Below are 21,764 nucleotides of genomic sequence, written 5' to 3'. Positions count from 1 at the left end.
CACTTCCCCACTTACCACAAAACTACTTGAAATCATTCAAGTCATGAATCATGGTTCTACATTAATGAACAAAAAGCCCCCAAAGAACATACAATCTTTCTTCAAGATTGTAAATCGCACAGCACTTTCACAATGCTTCAAAAAAATATATATATAAATAAAGCATATACTTGTAAATGTGTACACAAACTAAATTTATATTCCTTTAGAACTCACTGAAGAATATAAATACAAAAATCCTTTGATTCAAGTTTTTCTAGCCCTGGTTTTTGTTCTAAATTCCAGGTATTGTATGATATCAGACCACAGATTTTACAAAACTATTGGAGTCTAGGGAGCAGTAGTGAGCTCAAATCTTAACATGAACAAATAAATTTATTCTAAATTTACACTGAAAAGGGGTTTCTGCATCTTTCAACTCCAAGCAGAGATGTCAATTTTTACGGCAAACAACACTTACTATTATATGTAAGGAGGAAGATGTAAAGTATAATAAAGCCATAAAAGACTCCAAACGTACACTCATAATGCACTCGTAAACTGAGCATATATGCATAATATGCAGCTTACATGTTTAAAATTTAATTGTGTATTAATGATTATACACTATAAATGGAATGACAGTACATTCCTTAAAAGGTTTAACTTAAAATATACCAAGGTAAAACAATCATTGCAACATTGAAATTCAAGTTCCAATTCCATGAAGAAAAAATAGTGCACACATGCATAATGCATTATTTTATAATAGTTTCTCCCCATTATCAACCTGATACCTAATTCGAAATAACCTCAAACAACCACAAGTACTGTAATTTGGTTAATCAAAGCTTTGTTACCACCACAGCTTTCCCACCATCTGAAACACCGTTTCCATATATCAAATATAGAAAATTCTTGAAGATTACGTAAGAATTATTGTCTTTCAAATTTACAAAGCAACATTTACTCAAGAAAAAATTCTAATTCTGTACTTATTAATGTCTAACATGTAAGGTTCTCTTTAACCACATTTCTTTACATGGTACTTAATATTTTTTGCTAAATAATTTTAGTCAGCCCAAAAGTGCTCTACAAACATATCAATCATTTAAATATAAAATTACAATTACAAAGCTCTACAAATATATCTATCATTTAAATATACAATTACAATGCATCATCAATTCAAAACAAGAGAAATCTTTTCTTGAAGAGAAACGCTCTTGTAATCATTAAAACTTCTTCAACAAGATTAAAAACTTTCTTGATAAAAACTCACTTCACTCTTGACTAGGTAACTAAATTTGCAAATATCATAAAACAAGAATACAATCCCCCAAAATAAAAAAATACACCCTCGTTATAAGTTCTATCCAACTGCAATAGCTAGAACAAAGCAACATAAGCTTACAAAGTTAAACAAAAAAATCTCAGGTGAAGCAACCAAGAAAACAGGTTTTACCATACCTGGTGTCTGTGAGGAGTTGATGGAAAGCATTAGCATACTTGGCGAACTCTTTCCTTAACTTATCATTTTCCTCTTGCCTTTGTGCTTCTTTTGCCAATTCTTGGTCTCTTTCCTGAAAAAGTGTGACAAAAAGCAAGTGAAGAACTTATTTACTAGGAAGAGATAAAACCACTAACATGCATAGATAGACATTACATATTTTTCATTCAAAAAACAAGGAGTTAGTAACTTAAATTTCAGCATCTAATTTGCATAACCAATACAGTATATACATGTACATTAATAATCTTGATTAAAAAGTTCAATATCTAATTTGCATAATTAATAGTTTACAGTATATATTAATAATCTATATTAAAAAATAGGCTGAAAAAATAAAGGACATACTTTAAACAATAAGAATGAATCAGTGACATCTATGACTGCTAAATTTCAATTGTGCAAGAAAAAATAGTTCAATATGCTAATGTCAGCTTTACACTGCACTAAACAGACACTATGCTCAAACCTTTATGATCTTCTGCAGATTACGCCAAGTATCTTCCAATGCCTCCATTGTGAACCAGGTATATGGGTTCGGGCCCACATTGTAGCTTTTAATTTGTTGATCAAGGGCAGCCAAAGCCTCAAAGTCAGCTTGTGCAGATGAAAGAGATGCCTGGAACTGGGCATGAGCCTCCCGCAAGGCTCTGATTTCTTCAATACTGCAATAAATAATTAGATAGTAAAATATTCATAAAATAAATAAATCTACAAAGCAGAATAAACTATACAATCTGCTAAAACACATGAGAAATGTCCCAATTCTCTGTAGAAACTCTTTGTTTGTAATTTTCTCTCAAGATTTTGGAATAAAAGTACATTTTTGCCCATCATACTACATTTTAATAACTAGTAAAGAATACTGTGTTTTGATAACTGGTAAAGAAAATATCTCTTCAGCAGCTAAAAAATGACAAATTTTAAATCAATTTGTATTTTTCATAACTAACAAACCTTCAGTCTTAACGTTATGATAAATTCTCTGGCACTAGCTGGAGTCCAGTTAAAAACAACAGAAGGAATTAGTGGCAATTCAGTGCTTTCCCATACAAAAACAACACAAGAAATTAGTGGCAATTCAGTGCTTTCACATACAAACTCCCACAAACATTTCATAACATTTAGCTCACTTCCAAGTTTAAACAGTTTACCCACTGACATTCATAACTCTGAACTTCTCAAAACATTTCTCATATAACAAGGGCACAGGCTTAACAACATTAAAGTAAAAGCTGTAAAAGTGGATGCAGCTTGGGCCCAAAGGGATGTCGCAAGCACCCTTTATCAATGCCTACAGTGCACCATGTGAGGTGCTAACCCCCTACAGGGCTGAGCCAGTGTGCTGAAATTCTAATAAAATTCCTCTCTCGACTCTTCTTTGTGCTTGCTTGCCTTTTAGCCTCCCTCTTCATCCTGTATACTAAGTAGCTCCATCCTCTTCCTTGCCTGTCCTCTGTCAAAATTTAAAGGCTTTCTTCTTCTCTTCAAATACCCTTCGTATACATGGATTTAATCGACACGTCTCACTTTCTCTATATCCCTTTCTGATGTCATAATGAAGGCTTCTGGTGCCACCTGTATACCTATTTCAAGAAGTTTCAACAGACTACTCTCTCATACAATATTTGCTTACAATTTTTCTCGACACTTTTTTTTACTTGATTCTTCCATTTTCCTTCTATTCCTCATAATCTTTCCACACCTCACTATCAAAACAAGCTCACAGAAGTAAATGTTGTTTTAATCATGTCTCACCTAATATAACAGGTCAATGTTTTTCTTTGATACCATACATATTTTTCATGATAAAATCAGTGTTTGAACTTCTCCAATTTTGTATATTATAATCTCTCAGGCCTTAAACCATGTGTTCAGAAACTAATCCTTGGCCTTGGTAGAATTTTGGTAGTGCTTCTCCCTCCTAATCTCATTTTCCCAACTGTATCTTTCACCACAGCCTCAAACAAACTCTGTCTATTCGTGTGACCTGTATCAGTGTTAAAAAAATAAAAATTTTAACTCCAAACTTAGATCAATAATAAAACCTAATAAGCTCTACCTTGGCTGAAAGTCTAGTACTTCAGAGGATGTGTCTGAAATCCATCTCTAATTTTTTGGGGATATCTTGTGAATAGACAGAACAACAAACATACACATGAAGGCATAACTCCTTTCACCTTCATTGTCAAAAGCAATTACATTAATTGCTCTGTATTACAAAATACTATGAAAGCTATTATATAAGAAACACATCACACATCACTAGTAAATGTCTAAATGATCAGAGAAAAGGCTACTAAAGCAATAAACATTCCCTGTGCCATTACTTATCAATGTTTAATGCTTACTTCAAACCACGAACTGCAAAACACATCTGAAACCATACTACAGTACTGTATTGCATTTCATTAGCCCAACAATCCTTACCACCCTTCTCTTAACAAACAATATGCTGAAGCTTCTATACTTAATAAAAAAAAAAAATTGGAATCTACCAATCTGAAATGATAATCAAAATCTTACCAAAATACAAAAAAAAAAATTTTTGTAGAAAGTACTGTATTACCATTCTCCTTACCTATTACAACGAACAGGGTCTGTAAGATCCTCCTCAGCATTTTCAAACCAAGAGTTGAAAGCAGAAGCCTTCTTGGCAAATGACAAATAGAGCTCTTCAATTTGGCGGAACTGATCCTGTAACATAAATTATAAAAGTAAAGATTTAACATGAACCAGGGTCATGATACATTAAGTCCATAAAATATTCAACAGAAAATAAGCATCACTGTCATACCATACCTGCATAACCAACAGTCTATTCTTGCGCTCCAAAGAGTCATTAAGAAGTTTCTTCCATCGAGCAATCACATCTCCATGGCGCTTGATGATGGACTCTGACTGCTCATGATTACCTGATACTAACTGGTCTTTAAGAGCAGTAATATTCTGAATGCCCTCATTTTCAAAGGCTGCCAAACCTGTTCAAATACAAAGAACATTAATCTTTTTCTAATGCCCAATGTCGAGAATAATTACAGTAGTATTCATACAGTCATAAATTTTACAAAACATATACAGGATGATGCGAAAAACAACATGCTATAAATTAAAAAAATTTACAAAGTACTCAATAACACAAAAATGTTAACTATAGAAATGAGCTACAGACAACCATCAACATACAATCAACCAATTTGTGATTTGACTGCCTAAAACAACAAATTTCCATTACCAGAAGTCACCACCAAATACCCTCTGACCACTTACACAATCTGGGCTTAATTTTTCCTTTAAATTCTCAAAATTTACCATACACTCATGTAGTTTTTGTGCACTCATGAAGATACACTACTTCTATGTACCATCCAGTTATAAAGACATTATCATAACAAATTTAACAAGAAGCCTACAGTAAGCGTCAACTTTTGACCGAGAAATAATGATGGTTGGTCACTAAGTCATATGTGATGATAACAACAATGATGACATCATCATCATCACCATCATCATTAGCTTCTTTGATGTGTGGGGGCTCCCTGGAAAACTTGCTGTGGATGCCCATGCATAAAAATTAAATTTGTATGCTGTGTCATGAAAATCTTGCATGAAACTTCAATGTAAGTAAACTTTGGGAAGCAAATGTCCAGATACATAAACTTATCACAACTTTTAAGATACTATATGTATGACCTAGTCCCACGTTTGTCTATATGTAATTTTTCCAAAATACTACTTATGATGATAATAACAATGATTTAAACAATTACTTCAAGCATTCGTGGAGGTTCAATTATTTATTGCCAATCTGCTTGTGTGCTTAAGTGTGTGTGCATTAATTTTTGTTCACTTCATCTTTCTTTTCATGTTTTTTAAATTATTTGCACATGTTGGTACATTTACATATTGCCAATGATAAGTATGCTCTGGGGTTGAGGAGAACTTACTGATTATGTTACCATTTCTTCCATTTCTGTCCATATTCTTTTCCATTTCATACTTTCTTTTCTTTAAGTAACTTTGTTTTCTTTTGTGTTATTGTATGTACATTTATTGCAAGTCAGTCTCTATAGTAGGTGAGGGCACTCTTCCTGATTATTATGTTATCTTTACTTGGCTACAAATGAATTCAAATAATTCCTATGCTATAATATGTAATGTGTCATTATCTGATTGATCACCTAATAATCTATTATGAACAAGCCTAAATGAATCATATAATGACAACTGCCTGAATTTAACAACTCACCAGCATCAAATGTTTCTTGCTTAGTAAGGAGAGTTTGGACAGTTGAAAGATCCCTGCCAAATTCTTCTGACTTAACATGCGACTCCTTATCAGCAATCCAGGACTCGACAACATCTGCCTTCCAAATAAACTGCAAGTAAGCCAAATTGTCAGCCAACTTGCGCTTCCTGCGAGCAGCAATTCCATTCAGGGCTTCCAGCTTATCCTTCAGCTGCTGGCACCTCTGCTTAATGCTCTCTCCATGATGATTGCCATCAGCAATCAGTTTAGAACCTGCATCACTTACATCGTTACATCGGTCTCGATGAACAGCAAAATCAGTTTCAAAAGCATCATGCTTCTTCAGGAGACCCTGTGCAGCAGCCATATTATCACCATAATCTGGGACAGACAATAGTTGGGTCTTTTCACTAATCCAGGCCTCTTCCTCCTCCACTTTAGCCAAGAACTGTTGGTAAATAAGGGACTGTTCAAGCTTTTGGCCTCTCTGATCAGCCATAGACTTCAGCTGAGACCAGGTCTCTGAAAGTTGTTTTAAGCGGGACTCAATCTCAGCAACACCTACATTGGATACACCCATTAACTTCTCACCAGCTTCCTGAACAGCTTGAATTGCAGGCTCATGTGATGCAAGCTCTGCTTCCAAACGTTTGTGCTTCTTCCGCAGATTCTGGACACCAGTCAAATCACGACCATAATCTTCTGAAGCAACCAAGAGCTTCTTTTCCTTGATCCAAGATTCTTCATCAGCAATGTCACGGAAGAATTGATGAAGGGTAAGTGCCTCATTCAAACGTGACTGCCGATGAGCTGCCAAGTTCTTGATGCGTTCGTATCTTTCATTAATGCTCTGGCGCTTTTCTTGGATATTAGCAGTATCAAACTGGCCACTTTCCACCAGTGAATCAGCCTGGCCATTCATATCATTGATACGATCTTCATGGGCCTGAATATCAGCCTCCACCAACTGGTGCTTTTTCATTAGGTTTTGAACACTGGCCAAGTCCTTCCCTACATCTTCATTGGTCAGAAGGGATTCTACTTCACCTAACCAGAAGTCCAAATCCTTAACAGCAGCAATGAAAGTTCTCTGCTTATTGGCTTCTTTGAGTTTAAGAGACTTTTCAGCTGACTTCTGAGTAAGGAAGTCCCACTGCTCTGAGATGGATTCCAGTCTTTGCTGAACAGCTTCTTCAGATCCAGCACACTGGTGCTTATCTATAAGATTCTGGCCCATAGCCAGCACAGCCTGTATACGATCAGCATTGGCTGCTAGTTCAGCTTCAAATGCCTGGTGTTTCTGATGTTTTGACTGTATGTTAGCTGGATCCTTAAAGCTTTCCTCAGTTGCCACCTGCAGCTTTTCAGCAATCCAGTTTTCAATTTCATCTGCATCACGAGAGAACTGTTGCAATGTCTGGGACTCTCCCAATTTTGAACGTTTCTCAATAAGGGCCTCCTTAAGATGCTGCCAACGGTCAAGCACCTGCCCTCGTTTGTCTCCAATATCTTTGCTAGCATAATGCTCAGCTGCTACCAACTGATCAGCAAACAGATTAAGTGCAGCAATTTTCTCTTCTTGGGCATTAATTGCCTTATCAAAATCTTCATGCTTCTTAATGAGTGCTTCTACATTATCAGCCTTGGCATCAGCTTCATCTGAAGATAAGAACGCTTCACGTGATGACATCCAGTTTTCTGCCTGTTCACAGTCACGGTAGAATAACTGTAATTCCAGGCACTGATCAAGTTTCATGCGTCGAGCAATCCATGCCCTATGAAAGAAACAGGAAAGTGACAGTGAAAACATTCCAAAGAAATTTTACAGTACAAGCAGTCCCCGCTTATCGGCAATCCGGTTTTTCAGGGCTTGTCTAGCGACGAAAATTGGCGATTTTCGGTGCTAATATGCGCCAGTTTCCACTTACCGGCGCTGATAATCGTGTATTGGTGCTGATACATACCTAACAGAGGCACCAATAATCGAATATCGGCAACCTTCGGGGTTTACTGGCGCCGACAAGCACCGAAAATCGCTGATTTTCAATTATTGGCGATTTTCGCGCATCGTCACGCCGCCGGAATGAAACTCCCACCGATAACTGGGGACTGCCTGTATCACCATAACAGTTTTAAGCCTAAAATTCTTTCAACATAAGAAAACTATTCTTTATAAATTTTCTCTTACCTCTCAAGTTCTTGACGTGCTTCATTCATGGCATCTAACTTCTCTTGAACTTCAGCAGATGCAAAGTGACCAGACTGAAGCAGCTGATGACCAAAAAGTTCAAATGCTTGGAATGTCCCAGCTCGGGCATCAATCTCTGTGCGATGTTCCTGCCAAACGGCACAATTAAAATTCTTATCTTTAACATGACTTCACAAAAATGAAAAACAGCACTCCGTACCATGGGAAGCAAGTTCCACTGACATACTAAAACCACTGTTACTTAAAACACGCACACACACACACTATTAACTTTCTGGGATATCAAAACATTACAATGTCAAAAAGAAAATGATTAATTACAAAATTGCAATAAGAGGGTACTCAAATGTTATTTATTAACCAATCACAACATTCTTAACTATGATTACATATCAATTCAGTTATTCTTGTACTAAAGATGTCTTCCTTTAAAGAACTAAATATATGAAAGAGTGCAAATCTTACAGTGTGCAGCTGAGAGATGACTAACTGATGAATATGGTAGCATTAAGACAAATGGTGCTAGGATTCCACATTTATGTTGAGTATATGGAATGATACTCTAAAAAGTGTGCATTAAAGCTTCCTACAAATAGTTGTATGACCAAATCTAATAATGTTGGCCTATGCCCCATTAACCTGAAGACTGTATCTACAATTAGAGTCAGTATGGAGAATATGCCTAGGACTCCAACAAAGAAGAACCATCGCATTACTTTCAACTTAGGAAGTTGAATTCCAGCTAATAATCAAATTTGTCTTTACATGAATTCCAAACAGAAGGGAGAATATTAAAGATTCAAAACTAGATGAGAACCTTAGAAATTGTAATTCATGAATTCCTTACATATACATTTTAAAAATTCTAGTTTCAATAGTGGCAAGTACTTAAAAAAAATTAAATAATAACCTACATGACTTGTATATGCCCAATTCATGCTGCAATTCATCTTAAAATATCTTTTAAACTAAGTACATAAATTATTACGACTCCTGCATGAACTGCCCATCAACTATCCATGGATGCCTTATGTGACATACAGGTTTATAGTGAGACCACCTTAGAGGTAGTCACAAAAAAGAGTATACACTTTCAAATTTTAGTTGCATCACGCATCACTGATCTTAAATGACACATTCTCAGAGTGATAATTGTTGAAACATTCACCCTAAATGGAAGAAATGTTCCTACAAAAAAAATGATGAAGACCACTTTTCTATGTAGTAGCTTACAGCAATAACTTTAATGTAGATTTTATATTTTTACATACACTTTCTTGGAATATGAAAAAATAAACTCAATACTTTCTTTAAATGACAAATTTAGAATCACCTTATGTTTGAAATGCTGAGAAGTAAAAACTAGTGGCCTGGTTACAATAACTTGAGATCAGTCAGTCTACTAGCTACTACAAAATATTTCTTTGGTTGCATTAGCTGCTTTACTAGAACCAATTGTTCAGCATACATGAATCCCTGCTTGGTGTAAAGGCATTACACAAACAAATTCGAAGAATTGCAAGAGCAGTAATCTAAAAACCCTAATATTCTAAATAATACTCAACTGTGCCAACACCCTCTCTCTTTCATAATTCAAATACAGTACTGTGTATCTAAGACCCATATAGTATTTTAACTACCTATAAGAAACCAAGAAAGCATTTCACTCCATCAGTGCATATGATGTATTATGAACTATAAAAAAAAAGTCCCGAAATACATTAATATAACTGGCTCCAAGCTATGTCAACCCTTGTGAGTTTATGCTTTGATCTGAACCATATCTCAAAAGGTAACATTAACTAACAGGCAACAGAAATAAGTGGACTCCATTCACATCCCACCAAGACACTCTTCAAGCAAACAACAGACTGACCAAATCCCATAATAAAACATCTATCTATGCAACAAAACATCTTGACCTACATTTAAAATAAAGGGGAAATTTTCCTAATGTTTGTTTCCATTAACATTAAACATAGATAGGGCACAATGACAAACAGAAAATCCAATGTCCCCTAAGCAATGAAGATGTGAAAGAGATATGAATTCTAGTGAGTAAAATCCTACAGTGAACTAACAACATAACAGCAACTTTAAAATATAATAAAGAATATATAGGCTACACTATCAAATGAATGTGAATGTACACCATATTAATATTTGTATATTTTATAGCCACAAATTTCCTTGATTCTTCAAGATTTCAAGCAGTACTAAATACCATTAAAAGATATGCCACAAATATAAATTAATTCAGTATTCATCATTCAAGAGAAAATGTTCTTACATAAAAAATTATACATTTGTGCCTGTATTGTTTTCACAAAGAAGAAAATGGAATCATTACTAAACCATCTAAAACAGATATATTGTGCTGTTGTTAATCACAATTAGATAGCACAAGCCAGTAAGGAGGTAAACATAAACAAAATACTAAATTTGTTTATCAAAACTACAGAATTCTTCAACACCAAGAGAAAACCAACACTCAAAACCCAGGAGCCAATTATTGTATTTGCTAACAAACATTAAGTTTCAAGACTTTCCCAAATAAAAACTATTTCTTGTACTCATATGAATAACACATCTAATATGAGCACCATCGACCTTAATGCAATACTGTAAACCATTTCTGAAATACAATGTATTATTATTTCCCCCATTCATTTAGTCTGACCCTACTCTTACTGATTTTACTTTTTCATATAAAAAAAATAGACTTGGGAATAAGCACAAACAGGCTTAACTGGAAAGGCATTTCAAAAATTAAATTTAGTATAATCTTGCCATGTTGGAAGTCTTCCTAAAAGTGATCAAGAAATTATGCAATTGGTTCCTGTTCAACCTGTTGTCATAATAATGTTACCATTAAATCAAAACTTCAAAGTAATCTATTTATCATATTTTCCAGCATATAAGAAACCCTGATACAGAATATGCACTTCAGTTTTGGAGAGCATACAGTATTTTGGAAAAAAATAAAAACACCTCTTTTCTCAGATCTTCACAGACCACCTTAGTTCATACTGAAGCCCTTTACCTATTGATAATCAAATATTACTACAAAGGACAACTGTAAAACTTGTATTTCTATGCATACTGGGAGTCTGACCCTCATAAACATGCAGTGTACTTTTCTGAATTGTCCTAATGAGTTTTGCCTAACTATGAGACTACAATAAGCCTAGCTTACCAACTCTTGTCTCTCTCTCTCTCTGTACTAGCATTCTTTTCTGATACTATAAATTCATGCCCATTAAAGGTATATCATACGAAAAATTGTTCTTAATGGGATACAGTATAAGAAAAGCTTATCATTACAGCATAAAAACATCCTGGTTACCTTAACTTACGCAATATTACAAACATCTGTCTGTCAAACTAGCCAAAAAATATCTTCCTCCTATGCTGTATCATTAATACTCAGATTTCGTGCCTATTAGACATACTTTACTGCAATATTGTTCATGTGATATGGCATAAAAAACTAAAGCTATCTAAATTTACAATTACTCTACACAAAATGATTGTTGGCAAAATAAAGCAGATTACAAATGCTCAACGTTGTTAGATGAGCAGAGGCAGAAGGTGGAAATTAACGGAATGTAATCAAATGGATTAGTAAGTGGAAAAAATATGACTAGACAGGCAATAAAACCGCAATCAAATTTTTACACTCCAAGACATTACATACTTCATTCTGATTATCATGTGTATTTTGATTTTTTCTTTTTATGTTACAAGGTAATACAGTACAGTTCGTTACATGGTTGTTATATCTTTCAAGTCTACAAGAGATACTTGTAAACTTGACCTTTAGCTTATAAAGCACAATGAAAATTTCCTTCACCTTTTTTTTCTTTGAAAAGTGTTTTATATGCCACCAAAACTGTAATTCTTATGGGTACTATTTTCCTACATAAACAAATCACAATACTGTGTGTGTACCCTAGTTGCTGAAAAAACTGCAGATTTATTGCTACTTCAACTATACCAGTTCCTACTGATATCCCTATTCCTCTTCTTTGGCCAATGATATATAAAACTATTACCAAAGCATGAAATATGCAACAAAAATTGGGCTAAAAATTATATTAGAATCAAAAACTTTGAACAGTACCCTCAAGTTTTATGAAATGATGCCTGGACGTGCACTACAATGGTGCCATAATGATGTGATGTTAATGATGAAGTGGCAGTGAAGCGAGAAGTTATGAGAAGCAGCAGTGACAAAAAATAAAACTGATGTGCCAGGTGCCTGGTGCACAGGTTTATTTAAAATATACAATATTTAACAAAATGATCCTAAGTAATCAAAATGGTGCTTCATAATGCATCTCAGTGTTGAACAATACTGACCACCAGAGTATATAATCTTTATATGACTTTACTCAATTACCCATCCCCTTCACAAATTACACAATTTGAAAAACAATTTTATACATTCTGAATTATAGGAAAGAGGGATGTTTGAATCTGTTTAACATGGCTCAAGTTATGAAAATTTTACCCATTTAAGAATAATGCACATGGAATTTCACTGTCAGATTCGTTACACGGAAAATATTAATTTCACATTTTGTATGTACCAATTCCATTTTATCTTTAAATCCTTAATCAGTCATTATTTTTTCAAAACACCGCAGTAATGTTCATGTCACCACAGGTGTCAGGGCACTACTGTACCAGACCATCCTGAAGCATTTTTCTTAATGATAATGGTGGTAATCTTGAGACTGGAGTCCAGCCATACTGCTTTCTAATACATGGTTTCCTACTACTTTTTAACAGAAATACGTGTCAATCCCTCTGATAGTGTTCTATTCATGTTTACATGTAAAATGGAAAAGTGAAGTATAGAGTGCAATTCATGAGGGATCATCCATCTTCCTAACGGGCCCACCCTTTAAGTCCCTTTTCCTTAATAAGAGACAGCTTACAGCTGCTCTTTTGTGTCCATTATACAATGAACTCTCATAAAGCTATAAAAAAATGCAAGACACCTCACACTATTATTTAGCTCTTTTTTCTTTTGTGGATACTAAAAAGAACTGCTTAGGAACTGGATTTTTATTTTGAATTCTCCAGTAGCCCTTCAGCTTGCTATACTGACATTAAGTTCATGATAGATATGTTCTACTGGTAAATGTACTCAAAATTTAAGTAAATTCCTTACTACATATTCAAAGCTAAATGTGTAATGATCAGCAGTATCTCCATAAAAATACAGCACTGAAGATATGCTTCCTTCAAAGGGTAAGAAGTCCTAAGCAAGTTTACCAGTATTTTGTCAGTGACTTTGAAATAACATCAAGTAATCCTAGATAATCTTAAATCCTAATAAATTTACACCCTACATATTATTCATTATTTTCACATGATAACTATAGATTTTGTGCTTTTCTTAACCCTGCAACTATTCCCCAAAACAATCGACATGCTTCAGTATACATTAAAACCTCGTTTTAACGGACCCGGAACCAACGGACATCGGATTTAACATACAAAATCTGCCCAAGGGTAGTATAGCCTAAACCAACTGTTAAATTACAAAACCATCTGTGTATAGGCTAGCTTTTGCAACAACTGGTATCATATAAAAAATTGGTTACGTAACGATGATATTACAAATGCTGTTCTCCTTACTGTATCCTTAGAAATTCAAAATAAATGAAATAAAGCCGATTCTATATTATGTTTTTCCTAACCACATAGCCTAAAAGGGAAAACATTTTGTTTACGTTTCACTGCCACCACAAACCCCTAACAATACGACAATGTACGGTAATTCTCGTGGTACGACTGAATTGTTCTAAACTATTATTTACCACCAAAATAATAAAGAATTTTTTGTCAAAAATTAATATTATATTATCCTAAACATTATTACTACTGTAATTACACTACCATTGAAATTTCGAAAGGGTACCGAAAGACAATGTTGCTGTGAGAGCTACAATAATTCGATGTTTTCATTTTGTCAGCTGGCTGGCCTTGCATAGATAAGAGTTGAATTCATTTATATGGAATTATTCCTCGAATAGGCTATTTATTATGAAGATATGTCAATAATATATAAGGTAAAAATGGTTTTATTACGTATACGTTTCATCACCAATCACAACAATACGATAATGTACAATAATTATCACTCGTATGACTGAATTGTTCTAAAGTGTTATTTACCACGAAAATTATAATGAATTTTTGGTGAAAAATGAATATTATATTATCCTAAACATTGTTATTACCGTAATTGCACTACCAGTAAAATTTCGAAAGTATACTGAAAGATAACATTGCTGTACACACTACCATAATTCAATTATTACATTTTGTCAGCTGGCCTTGCATAGATAAAAGCTGATTTCATTGATATGGAATTATTCCTCGAATAGGTATTTATTATGAAGATATGCCAATAATATATAAGGTAAAATGGTTTTATTATGTTTACGCTTCATCGCCAATCACAAACCACAATATAATAATGTGCGATAATTATCATTCGTATAACTGCATCGTTCAGAAAAGTTATTTACCACCAAAATGATAATGAATTTTCAATTAAAAATTAATATTATGTTATCCTAAATGTTATTACTACCGTAATTACACTACCATTAAAATTTCTGACAGGTTACTGAATGATAAAGGTTGCTGTGAATGCAACTGTATAACTCAATTTTTGTTTTGTTCGCTGGCCACTCACAGTTAAAAGTTGATTTCACTGATATGGAACTATTCCTTGAATAGGCTATTTTTTTTATGAAGGTATACCAATAATATACTGTATAAGGTGAAAATGGTTTTCTTACTTTATTATCAGTTTATTTCCTAATGTGAATCTTTTCATGTTTGTTGGTGGTTATTGCACCTAGGCCGTGGTTAGCCTACCAATAAACATCACTTACGGCATAAAAAAAAAAAATGCTTCACTTCAACGGATAATCGGCTTTAACGGACAACCTTTCCCCCCATTAATCCGTACCATAACTAAAATTCTTTTGCCATTTCTGATTAAAGCAAAATATTAATGCAAATCTACACCTGACATATTTCTTTAAAAAATTACAGTTCTCAACAAAAGACAATTAGTCTCTATACTGTACAACAAAATTAAAGTCCATACCTCAAAGTTAAATTCCTTAAAAGTTTTTGCAAAATTTGACATTCTTTCAAGTGCCCTCAAGATGACTGTGTATTTGATTAAAAATAACTTGGCTACATAAAAAAGTTATAAAGTTTGCCATTTTCAAAGTAATATAGAAAATAACACATCTCAAAACCATTTTCATGTTTGGTACATAAATTCAAAATTTTCCATTATCAAAGAACACAAAATATTACCTAAAAACATGAACACAACCACTCTATGAAATGACAGAAAGTATTGGAAAGCAGATGGCTACACATACCCAACCTCCCCTACCTTAGAAGTCGTTAAACACCGAAGTAAAGTAAATAAAAAATATAAAATATGTGAAACAACAAAGGATTAAAACAGATAGCATCTTTCACTTCGCTTGTTCTGGTAGCATTCGTAATGATCACACCAAAATTCTCAACATTTCTGTTTGGTCTACAGTATCAAATTACTTTGGAAAAAATTGTATGATTTTTCTGACATCTCTCTTCCATCACAGACATCAATATTAATTAACATGCGAAGAAAACCTTGAAAATGACAAATGTTGTTCCTGGTTAGTAATACAACACTATCAACACACCAAACACAGAGATGAAAGGAAAGAGTAAACAGGGAGTAACCAAAGAAACATTTTTGTTGTCACTTCAAAACCTGAAAATTGAGTAAGAGTACATTAGCACTCATTCCCTGCAGTCAGTCATTAGGATTTTACATAATATCTATCTTCAAATTAAAACCACAGTGATAATTGCTCCCCTTGTGCAAATACAGTCATTTGACCTGAAGAAATTCAATATCCATGCTGTTGTTAGTGACTGAACACGAAAAAGGAAAAGCATTTCCTGCTTGCTAAGTTAAGCTATAATAAATGTCAACCACCTCCCCAAAAGAAGGTCAAGTTTTAGACAAGTACATATTTCTGCAATGCATATGCCCATAACAGGAACTTAGTAAACTGCACAATAACACCAGCCAAAATTTTTGGAATAATGGTAGCTAGCACCAAACAGTCAGGAAATACTCTTCAGAGGGATAATCTACATAATGAGGTCACCCAAAGGCCGGGCCCATTAGCATCGAGCATCTACTAATGGAATTTGAGACCTCTGGATATGGCCCCAAAGTAACACAAGAACACAGCAAAGTCAGTAGTGTGTGCTACAGACAACCTACAACACAACTCAGTACCTGAGGAACACCATAGCGAGAGTCAAACTCGGCTCGGAAGCTCTAGAAAAGGAAGGGTGACTCGTTATCGCCAGTACTGTCGCTACTTCTTAAAAGGCATACTGAAAACTGCTACTCGAACCGAAGTTCGTACCTTAGCAAAGACAGCCAGCTTAATTGCCATGCCAAAATGGTACATAATTTTTTTTTCCGAGTCTGGATCTGCCAAATGGATATTCAAGATGTGGAGGAAGAGAAAGCTTTTAGGAACATTCCTTGCAAACGAAACAATCAGAAATAACACAAGCTGTAAGTGGAACATTACATGGCTGGGTAACATATTCTGAATGGCATGTATCAAGCTGGTATGGGAAAAACAATGGCAAAAAGGGAGGGGGAACGAGGAGGAAAAAATACAGAAAACAATTAAGGATGTCATTTCAAAGATAAGTCCATCGGAATGAGCAGCATTTTCTCAGTATGAACTCAAGATTCCTATCGAGTTATTAACAAACAAGGAGACTCCTAACAATGTTAAAACTGAATTAAAATGCTTTTTACTCTCTAATACCATTTTTGTAGTCCTAATGCTCATGTTAAATAGTGCATATTATTAGCTTGTTTAACTTCACATAGGATAAACGGCAAATCTTTCAACTGTAAACGCATAGTATCTTTACTAAGAAATTTAATTTAACTAGATACTGAATAACTACTATAAAATATTCAGAATCCTGGGCAAAAAATAGTTATACATGTGGGATGAGAAAAGATTCGCAGCACAGGCACTTTTAGTTTTGAGTGCAAGACAGTGTCATACACTTACTGAAATGTTCAAATCTATGAAAAAAATTACTAAGAGGATTTAATTGTACTTGTTTAATGTGTAATAATCTATTATCTTTCAAAAGACAAGAACATAAAACCATGAGGACCATCCATTTTCAACATTTGAGAGGACTTCCAATGAAGGTAAATGCACATAACTAAGTAGGGCACCTAATGTCATTTGCTATCAGAATACAGTGCCAAGAAGATTATTACTAAAATTATTGAGTAGTTTAATCAGATTTCCTTCTTCATCCCCATCACCATCGCTAAGCTATGAGGTCAGTTGCCCTGATGCATCTTCTCCAACTATTTTCTATCAAGAGCATCTTCCTCCTAAACCTTTCTCCAAATCCTCCTTCACTTTAACAAGTCTTCTAATCTTAGAAGACTTGCCTTCTTCTCAACCTTCTATCCCAATGGGTCCACCCAAGCCCATTCACTCCTTCCTCCTAACTCATCCTTACCACATATCCAAACCATCCCAGTCTCAACACTCATGTCACATCAGTAATCTATACCCACTCCAACACTTCTATTTTCTTAATTTTCTAGCCTCTCAAACAACAAAATCCCCAAATTTTACCCCAGCATCCTCATTCCTGATTGCTCCAACTTCTGCTCCTCTTTCCTTCTTAATGCCTATGTTTCTGAACCATACATCACCACTGGTCTTACAGTATAACAGTATTTTATTTTTGGTTTATTTGGCATTCTTTTGTTACACACTACCCTACCATCTTTCATTCTCAGATTCACACCTCCCTCCTGGCTTAAAGTAGATCCTACGTACTTGAAATTCTCTGCCAGTTTCAAATCTAGGCCTCTTCTATCTTGTATAAATATCCTATCGCCTCCCTGCTTGCTGGTCAACGTAACCTTAAGTTTTACTCTCATTTACCTTCATACCACCAATTCGAGAGATTCCTTCCATTCTCTTACCCTTCTTAGCAACTCTTCTCAAGTTTCTCCCATAATTACCAGATCAGCTCCATAAAATAACTCCCTCCGATTTTCATTCCTAATCTCTTCACTACATACATCCATAACCAGTACAAGCACATATGAGCTAAGTGCCAATCTTTGACATATACCAACTCTAACTTCAAGCATTTTTGTTTTGCTACATGCTGTTATTACTGCTGTCCTTGTTCAATTATACATCATTTCAACCAATCAAACCAACCTCTCTGGCACTTTCCTCTTTTTTCAATACAAAAATACTACCTCCCTTAGTATTCTATCATGTGCCTTCTCTCTTAAATTAGTTTTTTAAAACCTACATCCTGTTAGCACAATTACTCAATAATTACCACACTTCATAACATCTCCCTTCTGTTTAAACGCATTTCCTATCAGACTTCCTTCCCTGCTATTTGGCATTACTTCATCCTCCATATTGCTATTACAACTTCAGGTGCCCATTCTTTCCCCTCTAAAACTAGCACCTTCAACACTTCAATTAACACCTCTGATGGACCTGGTGCTTGGCCATTCTTCATTTCATTGATAGCCTTCCCTTACCTATACAGATTTTATCTCCATCACAAGCCACTCCACCTTCCTACCTCTGCTAAATCTCCGCTTTCACCTTCTGTTTAACAAATTTTATAAATAATCTGACCATCTTCGTTTTACGTCGTCATCCTGATGAAAGTTATTTCATTCTGTATCTTTGACACACCTGACTGACCCAGTTCTTGCCTTTGCTTTTTTCTTGAATTTGCTTTTTTTCTTGAATTTGATATTATGTAAATATCTTTTTTCTCTTTTCTCTGGTTCTAATTTCTACTTAATTTCTCTGTATCTCTTAAATAGCTATGCCCAATATCTTAGTTTCTCTTTCTTCTTCTCTATATAATTCCTCAACCCCTTGTGTGTGTATCTCACCTTCCAATTCTTGAAGTCCTAGATTTCTGCTTAACTGAACATTGTACCTCTTTTTTTCATCACCACTTTTCTCCTCCTGTGGAAATTTCATGGCCACTTGCTTCATCTGCAACTTTCATGTATGTTGTCCATATCATTCCAAATAGCTTCTACTCAAGCACCTTCCTCCTCTCTTAAACTTATTCCTAATTGATGTCATCTTCTTACATACCTCTTACATTGGTCACACTGTTCTCCTTTAAGATCCAATATTTTGATCCATAATCTCCTCAACCTCTTCTTGTGTTTTCTACTTCCTATCTTGATATCCATCACTAGCAACCTAACTTGTTTCACAAATGCCTCATCAAGATTCGCCTTGTAATTTACAACACTGCTTCTGTATTTCTCCTTGGCTCTTGATTCTACCACTCTCACACATTACTAAATGACAATCTGCCTTCACAAACCAGGTGTTCATACACTTAATTCAAAACTGTGCCATTTCCAATACATACACTCCACCTTCACTCCCCACCCTATACTGATGGCCCCCATAAACCTCACATTTATTTATACTCTTCAAATCTACCATTCTTATCTGCATCTATAATTATTTTCTCTCCAGCCTTCAACATTCTCATTGCTGTTTCCAGTTATTCACCAAATATTTCTTTACCCACCAAACCACTGACATAATTTATCCAGTTCTCAGCGGGTTAGGAAAAATCACTATGTGAATCAGTAGATCAGGTGACAGATCCTCCCTTCCTCTATAATTAAAGGACATACAGTAGTTTTAGCAAAACTCTTCCAAAAGAAAAAATAAAATAAAGGATATGCTATTGATCAAGATCCAGCTGTACTACTGTAATTCAATAATTTTACGTATTGTAAAGAGCTCAGTGGCTGTAAATGCGTAGCAAAAACTAGACCTTGAAACTTCCTCTGAAGCCAGGCCTTTACCATTAAAAGGTTCTACTGTGCCCACTTTCATCTCTAAGAGAAAAATGGTATATAGAGATATGAAAAACTAATTCTTGAGACAAAATGCCTGAGATCTGCTATTGCTGAGTAAAAAACATTCCAGTACATGTATGCTATGCCTTCACTTAAAAACATGTAGAACCACAATGCGAATGTTTGCAAAGTCCCAAAAACAGCAAAAAAGGAGACTGTCACTTGAATTCCTTAATCCTGAAATAAAAACTTTAAAACCAATTAAGTTTACTAGAAATATCCAAAAAAATTTTTTACAGATTAATAAAAGCATGGTTTTCATCCTGGCTCCCCACAGGTTACACAAAATGACCAGTAAACTCCATAAAGTTAAAACTTGATTAACCGTGAAAACAATTTTATCTATATATATGGACTAACAGTTTTTCTACTACTTATGTAACTTCACTTCAATTTATGAGTAGCAATTCAGCAGACTGTTCAAGGACAAATGAAAGCATAGCTAGGACTGGAAAAATTGCAAGACAGTAACTGCCAATAAAAAAAAGTTTATTAAAATGGCATATGGCAACAAGCTTAACAAGTGTAATCATTAAAAAATGATGAAGATAAGTCCATGTCAGTACATAACACTAGCAGCCTTGTAGACTCCATCTAATTCTAATAATCACAGTTGTATGAACCTCAATGTCCTTCAACTTTTGTAATAAACTTTCACTTGCAACTGCTGCTCTCTTCTGCCCTAGCCTCGCTTTTGTCTGGTTCAAAGTGTGCTTCATTATTTTACTGTACTTTTATATTTGTATTAGTTTGCCCTAAACTCTTGTTTGTTGTTACACTTCACAGCTTTGATGTCTTAGTTCTATTCTATTCTACTGTTTCTCTCTAATTTTTCTCTTTTCCATACTGAATAACTTTACTTCAAAATATGTACTGATGATTAATTCTTGAAAAGCATTAAGGCACTTATTAAAAAACAGGACTTTCCAGTATAAATAGACTATTAGTGTGAGATTTGTCCAAACCATCAAGTTGTCTTCAGAACCTTGCAGCAATTGATAAAAGCAACCCACACAATGAAATGCAATTAATGCAGGGTCCTTGCAATTGTGTTCAGAAAATGTTTATGATTATATTATCAATTAATCTGCTCTATTTCTGATTCACAATGTTGGTTCTGACTGCAGAATATACTTCTATAGTATCTGTTCTACTTCCACAGTATCTGTCATATAAACTGTGCAGTACTACAAATTTAAACATTGGCTGCATCATGAGAAATTCATATTAGAAATGGATATTATTATTGATTATTACAATTATGTAGTTAAACCAGATAAAGCTGAAGTACTTAAATCACAGGGCACCCCAAAAGGGTTTGCCTTTTTTAAATGCAGTTAAATTTTAACCTTCTGTAATTTAAGAATTCAACAACTGGATAAATAAAAAAATTATGAAAATTCTGACATTTCCTTAGTAACTAATTTACTTCTAATATGAGATATGGAAGGGTCTACTGTGTTTTTTCTCTTCTTAGACAAGTTAAAAAGATGAGAAAATTGAAATTACAAAACAACAACGTTGCCTCTTCTTCGCCATTCCTTGTCTTTTGTACCTTGCCAAATTCCCTGAAGTGAATATCCTGAACATATTTAAAATACTAAGTATGCTTCCTCACCCAGTTTTTTTTAGTTTATTATTTCAAAATTAATATTTTATATTTTGCTTCCCATTAAAATTTCTGGTGACCTTTCAGTTTACAGAAATTTCATGCCAGCATCTGTGAACCTATCCTATGTAGGAATATTGATTAGTTCCTTCAAAATTACCAAACCAATAA

The 21,764-nt window shown here is 34.4% G+C and overlaps 1 protein-coding gene across 13 annotated transcripts in view; it reads right to left on the bottom strand.

Annotated features, from left to right (window-relative positions):
• Positions 1-21,764, bottom strand: part of alpha-Spec (alpha spectrin) — a 56,599-nt gene that overhangs the window by 12,183 nt on the left and 22,652 nt on the right. For 8 of the 13 annotated variants that reach the window (XM_067094564.1, XM_067094591.1, XM_067094571.1 and 5 more), the window contains exons 10-15: positions 7,927-8,075; positions 5,739-7,513; positions 4,292-4,470; positions 4,071-4,186; positions 1,959-2,154; positions 1,450-1,562 (exon numbers count right to left, since the gene is read on the bottom strand). In XM_067094564.1, the coding sequence (XP_066950665.1) occupies positions 1,450-1,562; positions 1,959-2,154; positions 4,071-4,186; positions 4,292-4,470; positions 5,739-7,513; positions 7,927-8,075 (2,528 nt within the window). Of the gene's footprint in view, positions 1-1,449; positions 1,563-1,958; positions 2,155-4,070; positions 4,187-4,291; positions 4,471-5,738; positions 7,514-7,926; positions 8,076-16,288; positions 16,331-21,764 lie in introns of all 13 variants that reach the window. The other 5 variants (XM_067094536.1, XM_067094556.1, XM_067094539.1 and 2 more) reach the window with 1 other exon arrangement.

This window comes from Macrobrachium rosenbergii, chromosome 4, assembly GCF_040412425.1.
Source record: "Macrobrachium rosenbergii isolate ZJJX-2024 chromosome 4, ASM4041242v1, whole genome shotgun sequence".
NCBI classification, from domain to species: domain Eukaryota; kingdom Metazoa; phylum Arthropoda; class Malacostraca; order Decapoda; family Palaemonidae; genus Macrobrachium; species Macrobrachium rosenbergii.
Note: the sequence above shows the minus strand (reverse complement) of the source record. Positions and strands in the feature narration are given on the sequence as shown.